Source organism: Zosterops lateralis, assembly GCF_965231275.1.
Source record: "Zosterops lateralis genome assembly, chromosome: 9".
Lineage (NCBI taxonomy): Eukaryota > Metazoa > Chordata > Aves > Passeriformes > Zosteropidae > Zosterops > Zosterops lateralis.
This window is the reverse complement of record NC_139769.1, coordinates 5,847,479-5,866,914: the sequence shown is the minus strand read 5'-3', so window position 1 is coordinate 5,866,914 and position 19,436 is coordinate 5,847,479. Positions and strand designations below refer to the sequence as shown.

The 19,436-nt window shown below is 41.3% G+C and overlaps 1 protein-coding gene across 2 annotated transcripts in view; it reads right to left on the bottom strand.

Annotated features, from left to right (window-relative positions):
- TUT4 (terminal uridylyl transferase 4) overlaps positions 1-10,545 on the bottom strand; it is a 37,903-nt gene extending 27,358 nt beyond the window's left edge. The window contains exons 1-5 of one of the 2 annotated variants that reach the window (XM_083867444.1): positions 10,215-10,545; positions 7,871-8,544; positions 6,036-6,199; positions 2,532-2,648; positions 318-495 (exon numbers count right to left, since the gene is read on the bottom strand). In XM_083867444.1, coding sequence (XP_083723570.1) covers positions 318-495; positions 2,532-2,648; positions 6,036-6,199; positions 7,871-8,432 — 1,021 coding nt within the window. In that variant the 5' untranslated portion in view covers positions 8,433-8,544; positions 10,215-10,545. The remainder of the gene's footprint in view (positions 1-317; positions 496-2,531; positions 2,649-6,035; positions 6,200-7,870; positions 8,545-10,214) is intronic. The other variant, XM_083867443.1, reaches the window with a different exon arrangement.
- Between the last annotated feature and the right edge of the window lie 8,891 nt (positions 10,546-19,436).

Genomic DNA, 19,436 nt, shown 5'->3' with positions numbered 1-19,436 from the left:
TGGGAAATCAATGCAAAGAAGCAAACGTAAATATTATCCTTCTTGTTATGTTATCCCACCACTTTAAAGACGACCAATAAACACGCCAGAAAGAAGGACAAATAAGCACAGTCATATTTTCCTCTTTTTGTACATTTGTTAATTCCTTTAAAATCAACTGCCAGCCTGTTTTTAAAAGTCTGTATATATTAGTATTGTACAGTAGCAAGATAATTGAACCCCAAACACGATCATTCATCATTTATGAAGGTATCAAAAATATATGTAAAAATAATGAAGAATTTTCACCTAAAACAAATGGAGAATACTATGAATACCTGGTAAGGGCTGTTGAATAATTTTCTCCATCTCATTTACAATTTCTTGCCGAATTCTGAAGTCCTCATCTGAGATGCCTTGTTCATTTGCTGCCTCGATGAGGGTGAAACTCAGAGCAGCCAACTGTGCAGACGAGGGTGGTGGGAGAGCCCGCAGCTCGTTTTCTTCTTGCTTTTCCTGAATAATTGGGGGATGATATAAGTAAAAACTGGTATTTTAAGAGGAAAAGGCTATCTCTTACTGCTCTGTGATATTAGAACATGCTGTTTGCTGTTTGTGTCCTGACCAAACACTCCCAAAGGCAGGAACTCTGCCTGGCCTAACTGGCAAATAAAATAGTGTGGTCCCAGGAATGAGAGCAGATGCTCAGTGTTTATAACAGAGAGTGTTGTTTCACAGCTGGCAACTGGGGAGGAAATCTTCTGTATTCCATTCCTGAACCACATTTTCTGACAGTTCTGAAGCAGAATTCATCCAAGAAAATAAAAAGCTGTAATTGTTCCTACATAATGAAAGTAACTGAGCTGGAAAAGTCACATGGATTTTTTTCAGAGTGGAGTGTACTTGAAGGAAAGATATCAGAGGCAGAAAAATTATCCCTAGCTCCAAGGGAATTTTTTAAGTTGAGCCCCATGACTGCTTAAATAGTTGGTGCCAGAAAGTACTGGATTTAGTGCACCCAATCCAACAGCAAGAACATGTCAGATGCATCAAGTCATTTGGGACTCAAGTTATTTGGGACTAAGTACAACAATCCCTTGCTTCATGAATTCATCAACTACATGAAAGATATGACTGAAATAAATAATAGCCATAAAATAAATATGCACTAAGAAAACAGTACAGTATGAAAATATTTGTTTAGTTCTAGGCTGCATCTCTCAATTCTTCTGCTCTTATCTGAACAAATTTAGCATATGGAAGAATATGAGTATTTTTGAAATAGTATGGGATTTTTTTTTGCCACCACGTTAGGATTTTTCTTGAATTGGGAAACCACAGCTGGTCTGAGCTTGTTTGATTGTCATGTATCTCACAGAGCTGTGAACAGGAGCATTTTATGAAGTAACATTAAAGACAGTTACATAGGTATCATCATGATGCTGCACACAACATAAACCATCTGAGGTTAAAAAGTGAAACTGCTCCCTGTCCTCCAGAATTCCACTCACTGCTGAAGAAACCTCATTGCTCAGTTGTCATCTTCATGCCCAGATGAAAAGAAAGTGTTTATAGATCAATCAGAGGGCTGGCTCTTTTTTTAAAGCACAATACAATTTAGGAGACAGTGAGAGAATCCTTTACAAATCCTTTACAAATAATCCCTGACCATAATGTAAAAATGTTACTTTCTGAGATTTAATGGATTTATGGCATTTTTAGTCTTCCAGGTGATGACTTGCATACATTTCAGAATTAGAGCATTAATGAAAAACAGAAGTATGGCAAGAAATCCATGGAAACATGTGAAAATAATTTGACTGAATTTTGAGTAATGGTTATAGAAAGAGTAATTTTAACCATCTAAATCACAAAATCCAACATACTGGAGAATTTGTAGCTCTTCATCAGCATTTACAAAATGGGCTGGCAAGAAAATTTGTGCACCTTTTATTGGATTTCTTGCACGTAACAGTTCTTTAGAGCAAACCACAGCACCGTGGTATCTGATAGGGGAACTGGTTTTCTCTCTGTAAGCCTTAGAACTGTTTTTTATATTAATCACATTAATAAACTCAGAGTGATAGTAAGTGAACTGAATCCTTCCCTCCTATAAATCTTTTAAAATTCACAAGTCAGCCAAAGTAAAAAAAAAAAAAAAAACCATAAAAACAACATCCCCAACCCCACCTCCAATCCCTGGAGGTCTTGCTACCAATGGTGTTATTTTCAGAAAACAGAAACAATGTATTTTTATGTAATATATATTTCTCACCTAAGTTACCTTGCATTCTGTTACTAGTATGATGAACTGCTCACTACTCAGAGACACTAATTCAGAAGCAATGACCAAAAATGTCCTTTCCTCTCTGCCTGGACAAATCATCAAGCCCTTCCTCTTAAACAGAAAACAGAAATTTGTGGATCTCTGCTCAGCACACAAACTTTCACCTAAATGAACATGATCAAAGAAAACAAACCACGTAACAAAAAAAAAATTATTTAAATTTTAAAAATAAAAGAAAAAAACAGCCATAATTTTGTTAACTTACCATTATATTTTTCTTATGACGTTTTTCCTTAATATGCTTATGAGCTCCCTGGATATTTTCAATGTGGACTAAGCAGAGCTTGCATAGATACTGACAGTTGGTGTATTCTGGGGAGCGCTGAGGAAAAATTGTCATAGATTAAAACAAATATTTCTACCAGTAGTGCCTGAAAAACTCAATTCTTTGATTAATAAACTGTATTTAACTATTATGTAACACTTTTAACGTCAAGGTGCTTTGCAAACATTAAGCAATCTTCAAAAAACAAGCAGAAATGGATTTTTACCTGTATGACAAGAGGGGAGAACAAGGGAAGGAAGTGAGATGACTTGAATATTACATTTCTCAGTAAATTTAGTGAGGTAAGATTAAGACTGAAGAGTTTATGTTTCTTAGGGCTGACCTAAAGGCCAGTAAGCCATTTCCCTGTCAGGTGAAGCTTTTAATTAGTGGCTAAATCTCAGCATCTCCCCGCCTTTCTCTGATGAGGAAACGGCCCCAGCCCTTGTGTCACACGGGGCTGATGCGCCGGCTCTGCCCTGTCAGAAAGGGTGTGGCCAGGCAGCCTGGGGGAACACAGCCACCTCTATCCCTGATCCTCTGGCAAGAGCTGATGCTACTCCACTCTGATGAACACTCTGGGATGCTCAGAATTGGAAACCCCTGCAGAACAAGCACCTTTTTGCACAGACAGGCTGGCAGAGGTGGAGGGAGTACACAAATGGAGAGTGGCCGCCTGGGAGATCCCCAAGGCTGCAAACAGCAGCCAAACTTCCAGAGATGATGAGGAAGAAGGGAAGATGTTTTCCCAGGGTCCACGAGAGGATACCCTGGAGTTTATTCAGCCAGGAAACCGTTAAGACCTGCTGGACTAAAAGGCAGAAAGGACTCTGTAAAGAGAAGGGGTTGTTCCCAAATACTCTATTTTATCTGTCTCATCCTGCAATTGTATTTTATTGCTCTAACAGATCACAGCTACAGAGATTGGAAACCTTTTGAAAAGCTCGCTGCAGAGACAAAAGGGTTCAAAAAAAACCCACTTCAGTTTCCCTCCAGACTTGCTAGACTTTTTCAATAACTGAGAGAGAAAAAAACTACTTTAACATTTTCGTCCTAATTCTAATACATCTATATTTACTAAGCCCAAAAAATATACTGAAAACACCAGATGTTTAAACAGTGACACAACAATGAATGAACACCATTTTAAGACACTCAGGTGGACCACAGATCAGTTAAACAAATCTGACTTACCATATGGAAACCTACACCACTGTTAAATTTGGGCAAGTTTTTCCACTTACTGCTTACTGAGTTTAACCTTTTCCTTTGGAAAAAAAAAACAACAGTCTGATACTCTCCAACTACAGAGTAAATATCAATTTAAAATATTGTTTTAATTATTAATTCTTTTTACCTCTATTTTCTCTAAGACAGGTATCTAGTAAGATAAAATTGAACATCCATTTGGAAAACAACTTATAGACAGTTAAATGTGGCTACTTGGGAAGACTGAAGTATTTGATGCCTGATGACTGAAGTAAATGCAAAATATTTTACTGTTATTTTATAACAGAGTATCAGCAGTAAAAGTATTTTTGAAAAATTTTGCATTTTTTTACAATATTGATCTGCAGTATTATGCTAACAGATGTTGCCAGGAAGGCTGAATCACGTAATAACTTTTATTTTGCCTTTATTGTGAAGACTTTTAAAACTAGCTAATTATGCTCAACTCCAATGGAAAGGGCAAAAACCCAAAATAACAAGACAGAGAAGTTACAGACTATTATTTGTGTAAGATAGATGCACCCAAATAAGCCAGGTCTCATGAAATTTGTCCTTGGATACTCAAGGAGCTAATCTATAAAAGAGCTAGTTGTATTTTAAAGAACTCAGAGAGAATGGGAAGGTTCCAGATCATCAGGAAAGAGAAACTTAAGAATATCTGTAAAGGGCTAAATAAGACGAGCCAAGGAATTAGACACCAGTGAGAATTAGCATTCAGAAAAATACTGTAGTAAATTTTTAATAAGCACATAGGGAAAAAACAGGTCAGAGGTGACAACCTGATCTACTACAAACAAATTGCACCAACCCAATCTTAGGGTTGCTTCTTTAAAGATAAGTCATGGCTCTTGAAGAAGCAGCAGCAGATGTTGTATTTGAATTTTACAAAGTCTTTGTCACTTGTCATAGTATCAGTCTCAAAAGGAGACCTTAAACACTATCTAAATAAAGAACAGTAAGGTGGGAGCAAAACTGCTGAGAGAATTGTCCTCAGAGCACTCATACCTAGAAGCATGTGCCAAGTATTGCCAAGTATTCTTCAGCAGGGGTCCTTGTAGGGGCAGAAATCTCCACATTTTTGTTGAAGAGGTGGGGAATGCAACAGAAGGTGGGCTGACTATAAATGTAAAAGATATTAACTTGGAAGAGGATACAGAAGTTGTAAAATGACAAAAATTCAGAGATCACAAAAAGTTAGAGAAATTGAATAAATAAGCTCCGAGTAAATAATATCAAAGCAAAGTATCATTCCTTAGGTATTATCAACTGCAAAACATACTGGGCTGGGAACACCTGACGGACCCAATTCTTAAAGAAAGGCTATGGGGATCATTGCTGCTCCAACTATAAGCCAACATCCTGATGCTGCTAAAAAAGCAGAGATCCTAAACAAAACCACCATATATCAAAGAGATGAAGTCAGCTTTCCTCTTTATATGTAAGACTTCAGCTGAAATTGCATGTCCAATTTTGAACACTGCTAACACAATGTGTGTCTAGAGAAAAGCAACAAGAATGAACCAGGAACTAAAAATTACCAAGACCAATGAGCAAAGAGAGCCTAAAGAAGGTTTGACTGCAGGAATGGGAATGATTTTCCCATGTGCAGAATGGTATGAAAAAGAAGTAATAAACTTTCGGTTATTCTCCTAGGATCACCTATTTTCCTAGGATGGAGGGATTAAAATGCTTCCATTAGATATTAACAAAAACTTCTGGGTTACCTACACTGACTTCAACATTTGTTTCACTACAGATATATTAAGAACAATTTAGGTGAACATTTTTAAGCAGTCATCTCCAAAATATAAGGACTGGGACTGGTCAGAGGTAATATACTAAAGAAAGCTCAAGGTTCTTTTCAGTCCTGCATTCTGAGTTTCCAGAGAACCAGACTGAAATCTTGTAAGATAAAATCTTATTCAAACACTGGAACTGTAAACATTCAGATCTAGATAATTTTAAAAATACTGTTCTGCAAAGGCTCCATGTGCCACAAAAGGAACACTAAGTTTCCAATCCATATCATCTGCCACGAGGAACAACTAGTCAACTACTAGAGACAATATCTTAGATCAGAAAGTGACTCATTATTCAGAAGAAAGAAACAGAAGCAGCAGGCTGTAGTAGAAATACCACCCAACCAGAAATATGGTGATGATAATGAAAGAGGACACACATTTTCTTTTTTATCTGATAAATAACTCAACCTACTTTTTCAAGTCGGGAGATATAATCTCTTTCCAGACGTTCTTCAGCTTGTTTCAATCCTAGTTGCTGTTCAACTGTCAGATTGGATTCATCAATAACACCAGTGTTTTCTAAATAATCCACTTCCAATGTATGTTCTTTTGTTGATTCAGAATTCTTTATTTTACCTAAAGCAAGAAACAGTTACTTACTTCAGAGTAATTGAAAGGAGAGGAAAAGTGAAAATTTAGAGTACAGAGCAGCTAAGAACCAGATAGAAATTAGTGCTACATTCCAGTTTTTTGTCCAAACACTGGTCAAGATCACCTTAAACATTAAAATCATTCCAGTATGTTAACCAGTATTTTTAAAATACTTCAGAGACTTATCTGCCACTAAGAGTGCTGTTAAAAACACAAAATAAAAAGGTAGATTAATTTTGTGTTTCAGTCAAATTCACAGTCACTTAAATTGTTCAAAGCAAGAAAGGCTTTTGTCATCCAGAACAGAGTAAAAAAAGATCCCGATGTAAAAGAAACTGTAAAAGAAACAATAAATATTAGGCATAAAATTACTGTGCACAACACATTTTGTTAAGGAAGTAAGGCAGAGAACTGCCTCAAAGACCCAAATGACCTTAGAGTCAGCAGGCAATGCCAGCCCTGAGCCTGGGAGCTGCTGGAGTCACACCTGAACACTCAGCCCATGACACCTCCCGCCCACAGCGCTGAGCTCCCCAACGCTGCTGCTCCCAAACTCAGCCCAGTGCCACAGGGCCAGTTCCTCCACATGCCTGTGCATTGGTCACAGGCCACTCATCTCTGCAAACATCCACAGCAAATTATTCCAGTCACTTTTACACAGAAACAAAAGTGAGGGTTATTTGTGCTTTGTCTTTTCTTCTCCTTTTTCTTTCCCTTCAAATGAGATCGGTGCCCCCAGAGTAGGAAGGAATCAAAGCTGAGCAAGTTTTCAAGTCCTGGTTTCTCAGTGACAGATGGTCCCCACAGTACATAATGGTGGTCTACAAAGAGCTGACTGATCACAGGATGCTGCTACTTGAACTTGTTTTTCCTGTTAAACACTATTAAGACAGCTAAAAAAACACACACTTTATTATTTTCCTTGTATTTCCATACAAGCAACGGCTGTAGCTGTGGGAAATACTTCAAACAGAAGGTCTACACTGGCTGGCATCTTAAAACAGCATTTTCATTAAAGAAAAAAAAAATGCATTCTAAAGAAGTGTGACAAATCCTGAGCTATGGAATTAACCCAGAGAGACAAAGCTTGATCAATATATTTAATTTTGACACTGAAACTATGTGTAAGAAATGCACACTCCTAAGGGTAACCACTCAGAGGTATTCCAGAGCTCCCTAAATCAAAAAGCCACCTGCCAAAGCCTACTCTAAACATTTTTAGTAACAAAAAGAGCACAATGGTCACAGAAAATAAGCAAATATTTCCCCTCTACCTACATTAAGAACTTTTCCTGCCCATTTTCTCCCTGATCTTTCTGAAAAGCAGTAATAGCAGGCATCTCCCTAAGTGGCAATGATATCAGGAAAGACTCCCCCTTTATAAGACACTATATTCACAAAATTGCCTAAAACCCACGCACACTAAGTGGCTTAGAAAGATGTTTAGGTCTTAGGCATAAGAAAAAAGGACAGCTATTATCATAATTTCTTGTTCTCTAAGCAATATGCTTATATTAACATCATGTTCTAAATGCAACCAGCAACTTTGTACATGTGAAAAAACCACCACAAACAGAAACATTTCAAAGCCCATTTCGGACTGTCAGCAATTGCACCAGAAGAAAATGGAATAAGACAGTGTTAACTAATACTTACTGAAGTCATCAGGCTTATGTTCCATTTTTCTTTGATCTGCGGCAGTCTTACCAGGATCACCAGCCTGATCAACACTAGTCTTCAAAGTATGAACTCCCACTGGATTTTCCAGCACCACTTTCCCTTTCTGAGTAGCTGTCAAGCTTTCCATACTGACCCCATTCCCTGAAACTTGGGAGCCTGGAGCATTTTCTCCCACTGGTTGGGCTTTTGTCTGTTTCAGGTTTTCCATCGCCGATGATAAATTAGAAAATTTTTTTGCTTTTCCATGACTTCGATCCTGAACATTTGATCCCAAATCCTTAGTTCCAGGAATACAACTATTTACTTTGCATGATTTATTTTCTCCTTGTTTTTCAGAACAAACATCATTCTGTTTACTTTTTCTGCTGCTATTCCCACTTGGAGAACTTCTCCCAACGTCCTTCACGGATTTGTCATTTCTATTATGTTTATAATTTTGATTAATTGTAACTTTGACTGCTTTGCCTTCCTCACAGACAAGACGGACAGACTTCCTTGGGTCATGATTTCCATTCTTTGAGCTCTTGGCCTCTTCCATTATAGTGAAGACCTGCTTCTCCAGTCTCGAGACCACTTGAAGTGCAATTCTTCAGCAATTTGCAGTTGATTTTAAATCCTCTGTGCAGGCAAGGATCGTAGCTGATTGTCTACTGAAGAAACAATGATAAGACATTTTTACAATTAAAAAGAAAGACTAAACCTCTCTGTAGTCAGCACATTAAATAAACTTGTCTAAAGGAAGGTGTTAATACAAATTATTATAGGAAGTATATTCCACCCCCTACCCCAAGGCATAAGTGCCATTTTCACAATACATTCCAGTATTAAAGTAAAACTCAAAAGGTTTGACCATTTTGATTTGTATTTAAAAGAGGAGGGCTATGAAGAGACAAAAAAAAATGACAGAACATGCTAAAAACACTCAGTGATAAACCTGCCAACAGCTTGCTTTTTATTTCCTTCCTATTCCTGGTTTTCTGAGCAAAAATAAGAACCAAGATGTCTGCAACTACACTGGGAAAAAAAAAAAGAAAAAAATTAACACATCTAAAAAATACCACTCAATAAACACACAGCTCAAATTAGCCACTGGAGAAAACTAATTCAGTTTCCAGCAAGCAAGCTCCATTTTATTAACTTATTTTAAAAAGCATTTAGAGATATAGCTCCAAGTATTAATAATAAACCTGACCTATCACCTGCACCTCCTAATCTCATATAAATTAACTGCCAGCAATTAAGTAAGATTTTTCTTAGAAAACAAAAAACAACACAAATAGTAAATATTTTGTTTAGCTGCAGATTAACCTTCCTCATCTAAACCTCAGGCCTTTAGGTGGTATATGATCATCTGAGATTTATGTTGGAGACACCTCAAATATTGTGTTTGCAATGGGAGGAGGTTCAGCACAAGTGGGTCTGTTTGTAAGGAATTAGTCTTATTAATATAGAAAATGAAGACAAGAATCTGCAACGAGAACTTGGATTTTCCTATAACAACATTTAGACAGCAATTGAAATCTATGAGAATGAAGCATGAGACAAAGAAGAAAATTATTTTTGTAAAACCATAGCAAAATATGGAGTGCAGAGTTTCCCTCTTTCCTGTCCAGCTGCATGTTTGGTAGGTAAATGCATGACCCATGGGAATTTCTGGGCTTGAGAGAACCCATCACTTACCATTTAGTGAAGAAAAGAAATAATGGAAAAGTCTATGAACTACAGCTATTAAAAGTATCACAACATACTTTTGTACTTTAAAAACAAGAACCATAATGAAAAATCACATTAAAATGGCTGCTTAAAAAAAACCCCAAAAATCCCCTTTCTGAATATTATCAGTATAAACTACAGCAATTTTTTTCAGGCTATATAATACAGCTACTATCTCTTATTTTAATGAGCCACAAATCAGAAAATAGTTCATGTACTAAAAACAGTTATCTCACACCTCTATTGATATAATTGAAAACACGTATCTTTCAAAAGTGAAAAATCAAAGAAACAAACAAAACCCAGAAGAATGAATCCAGAAGAAGAATCTTCCTGAAGATGCCATTAGCCTCACATTTTTTAGTAAAATATAAAACTTGAAGAAGAAAAAAAAAAATCTCTATTCCTAAATTTGTTCTAATGGCCAAGTATTTTATCCCACAAATACATTCAGTTAATATTGCAACTATTTTCTATTAAACACTGACTGCACCTGGTTCTTACTTCTAGATCAAAAATTGCAAAGATTAAATAATATTTGCCTTTGGATTGCAGCCAGTTTTTCCCATAGCAATGCTAATCAAAAAGCAGCAGAACTCCTGCCCACCTGTACCAGCACTGCTGAAGCCTCAGGGTGGGAAGTAGAGCCCAGGGCCTCTCCAGGTTGGCTAAATTCAGGTTACTCCAGTCCCTGAGCACCAGTATAAAGCTCTGCTCTAGAGAACGGTGAGCTATTACAGCTCTGTACACACCACTGCCCTTAAACTCCACGGTGGGTTTGGATTTTAATTTCACGTAGCCAGAAGAGAAATGATTTTTCACCACGAGCACGATTTTTCAAATTAGAAACTAATCATGCTTTACTTGTTCAACCTGAAGAGGGGAGGAAAACTCCCCAAACCAACCCAAACCACACGGCGGTTCCCTGTTGAGCTCCGGGCAGGAGCACAGCGGGGCCGGGGCCAGCCCCAGCTCGAGCAACCCTTCCCTTCCCTTCCCTTCCCTTCCCTTCCCTTCCCTTCCCTTCCCTTCCCTTCCCTTCCCTTCCCTTCCCTTCCCTTCCCTTCCCTTCCCTTCCCTTCCCTTCCCTTCCCTTCCCTTCCCTTCCCTTCCCTTCCCTTCCCTTCCCTTCCCTTCCCTTCCCTTCCCTTCCCTTCCCTTCCCTTCCCTTCCCTTCCCTTCCCTCTCTCCGCCGGGGCTGCTCCCTCCCTCCTTCCCTCCCTCCCTCCCCTGGGCAGCTCTGCCGGCAACCAAACCGGAAAACCAATCCAGATTAACATAAAGCTGGCACCGGGCAGGAGGAGGAGGAGCACGCCTGGCAATAACAAACAACTCGTAGGGTGGGGACAACTCCTATCGGCACCACTTCTAGATTAAAGCTACCGTGAAACTCCGCCGTTGGAGGAAAAGCGGGGCTGCATTTTGGTTTTGTACGTGTGGCGTTGTGAGAGTCAAATTTTGAAAGCAGGTTTTAAAAAGATGGGCGAAAATTATTCAAATTATTGATCTCATCCATTCAATTAAATATACAATTATATATTCAAAGAGAATATACAATTTTTAATCAAATGTACAAATGTACATTGGGATAGGAAAAAGTAAATAAACCACTAGTAAAAACTATAACCCAGCTAATGAACTGAGTACTGTGATAGTCTTGCATATCAAGAATATAATCAAATGTAAGTAGATAATATTAAAAACAGATACACACTTTATTCCTAAGAAATATGAATAAAGAGAGGTCATGACATTTCATAAGACAAGAATACTCTGTACGAAAAAAATTTAAGAGTTCCACAATGAAATGCAGAATCTGAAATGCAAGTGCAATAATAATCTGGTTGAACTTTGGGATTTCTTTTTCTTTCCTTTTCCTCCTTAATACTGAAATGATTTAGCAAACAAAAAATAATTTAAACTGCTGCAACATATTCAGTAGTAACCAAATTACCATTCACAACTAACTGCAAAATAAACCAACTAACGAAACTTAGTATGAGAAACAAAAAGAGACCTCCCCCGAACCCAGGACAGACACAAAAAGATCATCCTCTGTCAAATATCAGCCATCTACATCTGACAGAGAGGGAGAAATGGGGAGAGGGAAAGGAGTGCCTCTAAAAAAAATAACTTGGTTGGAAACAAAACACTGGAGTGGAGTGAATCAGTGCTGAGGTGGCATCTTTGCAGAAACCTGGATGGCACGTCTTATTCACAAGCTCAGGCTCATACCAAATTGCCAGACCTGGAATCAAAGAAGAATTTTCTTCCAGCCAGGCTGGCAGCAAAACCAGAGCATTTTGCCTGCGTCTGCAAAGTGGGGTATGATTAACCTGCTGAAATAATTTCAGCATATTTAATTTATTCACTATCCCAGTGTTACAAGGGACTCAGTTTCCCCTGCGTTCTGACTGTACAGTGCCAGTTACTCCTCTGAGATCTAGCTCAGCTCTTGGCTCTTTTTAGAAAAAATAAACTGGCTGAAATACAACAGCTGGAGGTCAGACAAGATATCACCTGACTTTAAACTCCAGAAAAGTATAAAAAATCTATACATACCTACAGTAATCAAATTAAAAATGTTTAAAATCAGCTTTGGTTATAATTAATTTTAAGCTCATGAAATAAAGAAACAAGAATGTTTCACTTTCATTTCTGCCAGTTTCTTTTGTTTCCTCCACCTTGCAGACTACCATTAGAAAACTCTGCATTTGAATTGCAAAGAATCAGACTAAGGCTTCCTTCCAAACGGGAAAAAAGAAAACCACAAAAAAACTTTCAAGAAGATATTTCCACCTCTTCTACCACTTCTTCCTCTCAAGTTGTTCCACTATATTCAACTCCCTCAAACACAGACATTTTGGGTCAGACTTTGACATAACAGGGCCTCTTCAAAGATGAAGGCCAAGTTAAACTGGGAGCTCTTGCATTCTGAGTTGCTCTGTTGCAAAGCTTTTTTTAATCATTTCATTAGCAGCAGAACTGACTCTTCCTGGTTTCCTACATGTTCATTTTGTGCTCCTCTGTCACACTCTCCATCCCAGCCCCTTGGGCAAGCAGGGCAGACCTGCTGGAGCCCTGTCTGGTTTGTAGCTACTCCCTACAAGGAAATGGAACTTCCTCCTGCTTCCCCCTCATCAGAGACCTCTCCTCTGCTGAGGCATAATTGTTCCAGAAAACAGACAGAAACTCAATGACCCTTTGACATTACTTCAAATGTGTTCTAAAATGTGGTCCCACTGGCTGAAGTGTCCAAAAGTAGGGACTGGAGTGTAGAAAGGCAACTAAAAGGAAAGAGAACAGGCTTGAAAGTTTTGTTTCCCCGGGGAGTACTAGATAAAATATAAACACAGAAAGTACTACAAACATAAGTGTTATCACTCTCTTTCTATAAAGCATTCCCTCCTTTGAGATAGGGAGACTTGCATTTTATCCAAGACCTGCTTTTATCTCTCCCATTATGATTGTCCTTAAGCTCAAATCTCCCAGCCAGCCTTCCAACACTAAGGGGGGTGATTAACCTCAGTGCCCCCCTCACCTCACTACCAATATAGCCCCAGCTGAACTTCCTCAACAAAAATAAAAGGAAATTCTGCAAACAAAGGTTACAGCCACAGCCAGGAACAATAGGAAAGGTTGTCTTCTGCACTGTGCTCAGAGAGCAGCACAGGTGATGTCCTCAGACACCCCTAATGTGCTGGGGTGTCTTTTCTGACTGTTTACAGCCTTAGGCCCATTTTTTTTCTCTGAGAACAAATCATTCAAACCCCTCTCATGTTCTCTGTCAATAGTTTTAAAAAAAATTATCACACATTTATGTTTGGTTTATGATGAGCTAGACATAACTTAGTACAAACTACTACCCATGCTTGATGCATTTCCAAAGTACTTAAAACTAAAACTATCAGAGATTACTGGCCTCTAAAGCGCTTCAGACTCCACCAGCACTAAACCCATCGGTATTCTTAGTAACAAACGTAAGTGCTACATAGTGTTCCAGAACTCCCTCTTACTACAGGCTATAGAATTTATCCTAGGAAGTGCAATACTGCCAAAATCTACCCAGAAGGAAGTCAGCATAGTGCATATAAACTTTAACACACAAATCAAGGATGCAACAAAACTGGCACTCTGGGCTCAGTGAAGATAGGAAGCTCTGATGCTGTATTTAAAATGTGGAAGACTGAAAACTCTAAGAAGTCATCATTAGATAACAGTGTATATATATATATATATATATATATGTAAAATATATAACACGGTAACAGGATGGTATCTAATTTACAAAAGTACTGCTGAATCAATGAAGTAACAAGAAAGGCTTTGGCTGATACAAAACTTAATAACATATGTAGGTGCAGATATCTTACAATTAAATAATGAAGTGAGCAAAATATGCTGGATGGGAGATCCATAAGGGATATGCTTGTTACAGATTACTCTGCATTGACTCACTGTTTTTTCTACAGCACTGTATGACTCACTGAGAAGGTGAGAAAAACTAACCTCATCCAATGCCGAGAACCACCTCTTTCTGACCCTACTACTACTGCTGCCTCCCGTGCCAGGCTCAGGAAAGCCATCCTCCCTCAGTCACACCAGCTGTGTTACAACAGTCTCCTCTACCCCTCTATTTCCTATGGGCTCCTCATGCTTTTGAACATTTTGATTCTGATCCTGTGTTTTGCTGCAATAGTCCTTTACACCTCAGACCCAACTGCAGCAAAGCCTGAAGGCGGAAGAGGGGCAGCACCTGCCCCAAATTTCCCCCTGTGCTGCACCGTTCATGCTGAGAGCAGAGCAGGAACTGATACGAGGGAGCTTTAACTTTAAAATCAAACACACACAACATCAGTCCAAGTGTCCATGAGGAGGCTGGGAAAGCACAGTACAGCACTGGTTTAGAGCCTTTCAGAGGCTTCCAGAGGCCTCAAATGATCACAAAACTGGTTTAAATGGCAGCCACACACTGAAACCAATTTCTTCACCTGATCTTAACGTCCTTTTATGCTCAGTGCTATGCTAAATGACAATATAGCAGTATGTATCGTGGCATAGAAGCTTATCTGGATCATATATTTAAGCAACAGTGAGCCCTTTGCCCAAACTGGAATCCTTGAGGAAGGGATGGTCTTTGAACTGCTCCACACCAGCAGCAAACCAGTCCACAAACCACAGCAAAAGCAAACAGATCTTCTACCAGTATCCTTATGCCTGTTCACCAGCATCCAGCACTTTCCCTGCTGAAAGAAACATGCTGAAAATCACGACTCCAGGAAAGCTGTCAAGAACACAGCCACACTCAGTGGACTGAGTCACAATCGTTTGTAACACAAAACTGACTCCAGACGCCCGTGTCAAGCTTTGCTGACACCAAAAACTAAAATCTGGAAGTTACTTCTTCCTGGCAGTAGTATTTCATGCATCAACAGAAATGAAAATAAAATCTAAGAACATCTGATAGACTGGTTTTTTTCCAAAGACTTGCTGAAACCTTAGAACCAAACTTACAAATCAAGGATACAAATGCATTTCTGTGAAAATAAAGGAAAAAAAAAAAAAGAAAAAAGTAAAACTTAAATTTGCATGCAGTTACAAAAATTAGGTCTTTTGTACTTCTAAGTTAAACAATTTATCAAGCAATACACAAAATAGTCTTAATGTGCCAAAAGCACCAGAAATGTTGACTTCCACTGGATTGCTTCCATTGTGCAAATTAATCCACTAATCAAATTGCAGGATCCTTCTTTCTATGAGTTCTCAGTCCAAGTAACTGCCAATATTGCATTATTTCACTAAGACAGTGACAAAAATAAACTTAATCTAGTAGAAATGCTTTGTAAAGTTTAAAAAGCCAAGATTTCAACTTGAACACAGAATATACTCTCAGACAGTCAAACTGCCTTATGGTATCAACAGGAATATAAAAATCCTGAACCATGACTGACAAGCAGATCCACAAGACAGTTCAGACAGCTCCTCAGGAATAACTTGCTTTCAAGTACAACACAGGGAAATCCTGCCCCCCTTTCTTTCTCCCCATTGCAACAATTCCCTTCAGAGGAAGAAGTGGATAAATGCCCTGCACAGTGCAGGTGTCCCGTGGCATCCAGCAGTTTCTTTACCACTGCAAGCTGAGGTATGAGGAGAAAGTCCCAGCTGTCCTCTGTGCAATAAAAGAACACAGGAAGAACTTTCTGATCCCTCTGTGTCTATCTTCTGGGAACATATCCCAATATATGTTCTGGGAAAAGGTAATTTTATCACAAAATTAATTTTATGAAGGTTTTCACTAAAGTTAAGTAGAAAAATGATTAAAAAAAGCTCATTGCAAAATTGCTATTTGTAAAAGAGACCTCTTACTCTTAATATAGCATCTTCTGCCAGGTACTGTAATTAAGTCATAGTTCCATGGCTGGCTTACTTTTCTTGTCACGGAAATAATTATGTCATAACTACCTGGGGTCAGACTATCCAAAAAGCAACCACTGAAACCCGGAGCACAAGTCAAAACCATAAACAACATGTATCTTCTATTTTCAAGCAAATGCAACGACCCCTGAATCCAGGGCAAGGTACTCAGGAAGCCAAGTGACGTGGAGGTGGCACGGATATTAAAAAAAAAATTATTAGAGCCATACTTAGACACAACTATCATTTTAATGTACTAATCTCTACCTTAGCTCAAATCCGATTATATTGTTTCTCTGTGTGTTACGAGCTCATCCTCCTTTATTATACCCAGAAACAACCTTAAAAGCCGGGAGGCCTCAGGTAACATGACACATTCAGCCAACTGGCAAATTGCAACATATTGCAAAAGCAGCAAAGTCGTTCAGCTGTTATTTGTACACAAAATAAGCCAACAAAAGAACACAACGACGTCGGCGAAGGGCTGCCTGTGTGTCACTCCGGGCAGACCGTAACCCACGGAGAGGAGACCCTGTGGCGGCGGGGCGGGCACGGCTCCCAGGGCAGCCCCGCACACGGGGCATTTCCCCGCGGGACTCGGGGGTCTCTCCCCCCGGCATTATTTAATTCCACGGGGCGTGCGAACAACAACCCGCAGGCACCGGCTGCGGGCCGGATGCGCCCCCGGGGGCGGCTCCGGTTCCCCGCTGACCTTGTGGCGGCCCCCGCCCCGCGGCCCCCGGCGCTTCCCCCCGCCCGGGCGCGGGGCCCGAGGCCGCGGCGGGCCGTCGAGGCGGGGCAGGGCTGGGGCGGGGGGCGCCGGCGCGGACAGGACCCCCCCCGAGCCCGCCTCCCCCCCGGGCCGCCGGCCCCGTCCGCGGGGAGCCCCCGGTACCTGTGCGCGGCGCTAGCGGAGCGGGCGCGGCGCCCCCGCCATGCCCGGCTGCGGCTGCTGCAGGCCCCGACGGCGGCGGCTCAGTCCGCCCCGGCCGCCATGTCAGCGGCGCGGTGCATTGTGGGGCGAAGGCGGGCGGGAGCGCCCCGAGGGCGGCGGCGCTGCGGGGCGAGGGCGGCGGCGGCGGGGAGCGGGCCGGGCACGGTGCCCGCACAGTCCCGGTGCCCGCACCGCCCCGGCCCTCCCGGGGAGCCCCCCCGTGCCTCAGAACCGCCCCCCTATTGAGGGGACCCCGTGCCCCCCTCCCCGTCTCCCCCCGCGTTCAGGGCCTCCTTCCCTCAGTGCCACAGCGGCGAGCGGGGATGAGGGGATAAACAGCATTTTTTTTTTCTTAATTACCCCCCAACAGCCATGGTAGTTTTTCCCCTTGTTTCTCTTCCTAGGCCTCTTGTTACGCATAGAATCAGCGAGGTTGGAAGAGACCTTTAAGATCCCCCAGTCCAGCCATGCCCCAGCAGTGCCGCTGTGTCCCCACAGCCACCCAAACCAGGTCCAGACCCTCCTAAACACCTCCGGGGATGGCGACCCCACAGGGCAATTCAATGCCTGACCACCCTAACGGGGAACGATTTTTTTCCGAGTATCTGATCTGAATCTCTCTCTGAATGGTTCAGCACAAAACCCATTTCCTCTGGTCCTGTCCCCGCAGGCTCGGCAGAAGGGGCCGGCCCTGCTGGCTGCGCGCTCCTGTCAGGGCAGCGCTGAGGGATCTGTCCCCGGGCCCTGTGGAGGCAGCGCTCAGGGATCTGTCCCCGGACCCTGTGGAGGCAGCGCTCAGGGATCTGTCCCCGGGCCCTGTGGAGGCAGCGCTCAGGGATCTGTCCCCGGGCCCTGTGGAGGCAGCGCTCAGGGATCTGTCCCCGGGCCCTGTGGAGGCAGCGCTCAGGGATCTGTCCCCGGGCCCTGTGGAGCCAGTCAGGGCTCGCTGGAGCCCGGGCCTTGATCCCCGCTCCCCCAGGGCCTCTCCCCCTCCTCCTGTGCTCGGTGGAGAAGGGCAGGTGCGCTCCGGGGACCCGGGGACATGACTCCGGGCTCCCTGACCTTGGCCCCGGCAGCAGGCAGGGACAGTGGCTTGGCCGGCGCTGTCTGCTGGCAGATCCGCAGGTCTCGGGGGAGAAGAGCCAGCCTGCCGGCTCTTGGCAGGGCTGGACGGTGACCTAAAGGCACTGGCAAGTGCTTGTCTGAGGCAAATCCCTCTGTGATCCAGTGCTACCCCTTTTTGGCAGTGAAATGTTGTGTTGTTGGCACTTCCTAGCCCAGGCTAAGGAGGCCTTTCCAGGAAAACAGGGCACGTAAAAGATTAAGTGTTGAACTATGAAAGGGGTTCAAAGGAAACTATTAAAAGTAATATGAATGGTAGTGCTGGAAACACTACCTCAGGGAATCTGTGTAGGCAAAGAAAGTTGCAAAATCTGTAATACAGGATACTATAAATACTGACAAGACATACTTCTGAATATTTGTGAAGTCAGCACAATCCTTAGACGTAACCTCTTTTTTTTTTTTTGGTTCACTTGACGTTCACACTTTACAAAATTAGGACTGGGTAGTTCAGGGTATTGCTCGTGGAACTCACCTTTAGGGACATGGGCCAGTTCAGGGCAGAAGGGACAGAATCAGCAACGCTGCAGTGAGGGCAGCTGAGGTTAACTGGGTGGTGTTTCCAGCCTATTCCAATCTATTTGACAAAGATTTTTATTAGGTTTAGTAGGCCAAAGAGTAAATTGCAGAAGTAACTAGATTATACTTGCTGCTGGATACAGTCCTCTTAGATCAACATTGGGACATGCTAGTGAGCAAACACACACCAGTTTGCAAACCTGACTGGCACATTTCCTTCAAATAGTTCGATAGACTTTAATATGAACTGGTAGTGCAGTTTGGCTCTGAAAACTTGCACCAATATAAAGCCAGCAGTCTTTGACATAGTCTCTTTCTCTGTGTTCAGGAACAAAGCCTCCTTTGCTGATGTTAAAGAATGTTTTATTGCAGGGAGCAATATAGAAACATGGCACTAAAAGAGGAAGCAGAGTTCTACTGCCAGCGGGCCATTCCTTAACACGTTCCCAATTCAGTGCCAGTGATCAGAAACTTTCAGATTCTGGGCTCAGTTTGTAGGAGAAAACATGACTCTGAAAGCCACCAAGTTTTATCTAGAAATCAGAGATGATAATCATAAAGCTGTAGGAAGTAGATTTTATGAAGTCTCTTTCTAGAACAAAACTTGCTTCTTATGTTGCAGTGTGACACCTCATTTTTAGTTCTATACCCAAGCAACTAATATATTATTCCTTAAAAATGTAAATATGTGTGGTAGATTTGGTTTTAATTTTCTGAGAAAAAAATGCTTATGCTGATCATCAATGGAATTATTTTTTAAGATTATTTTTAGAATTTACTAACTTTTAAAAGTATTTTAAAATGGATATACCATAATAAAGCCCTGTTCTCTTTCTCCAG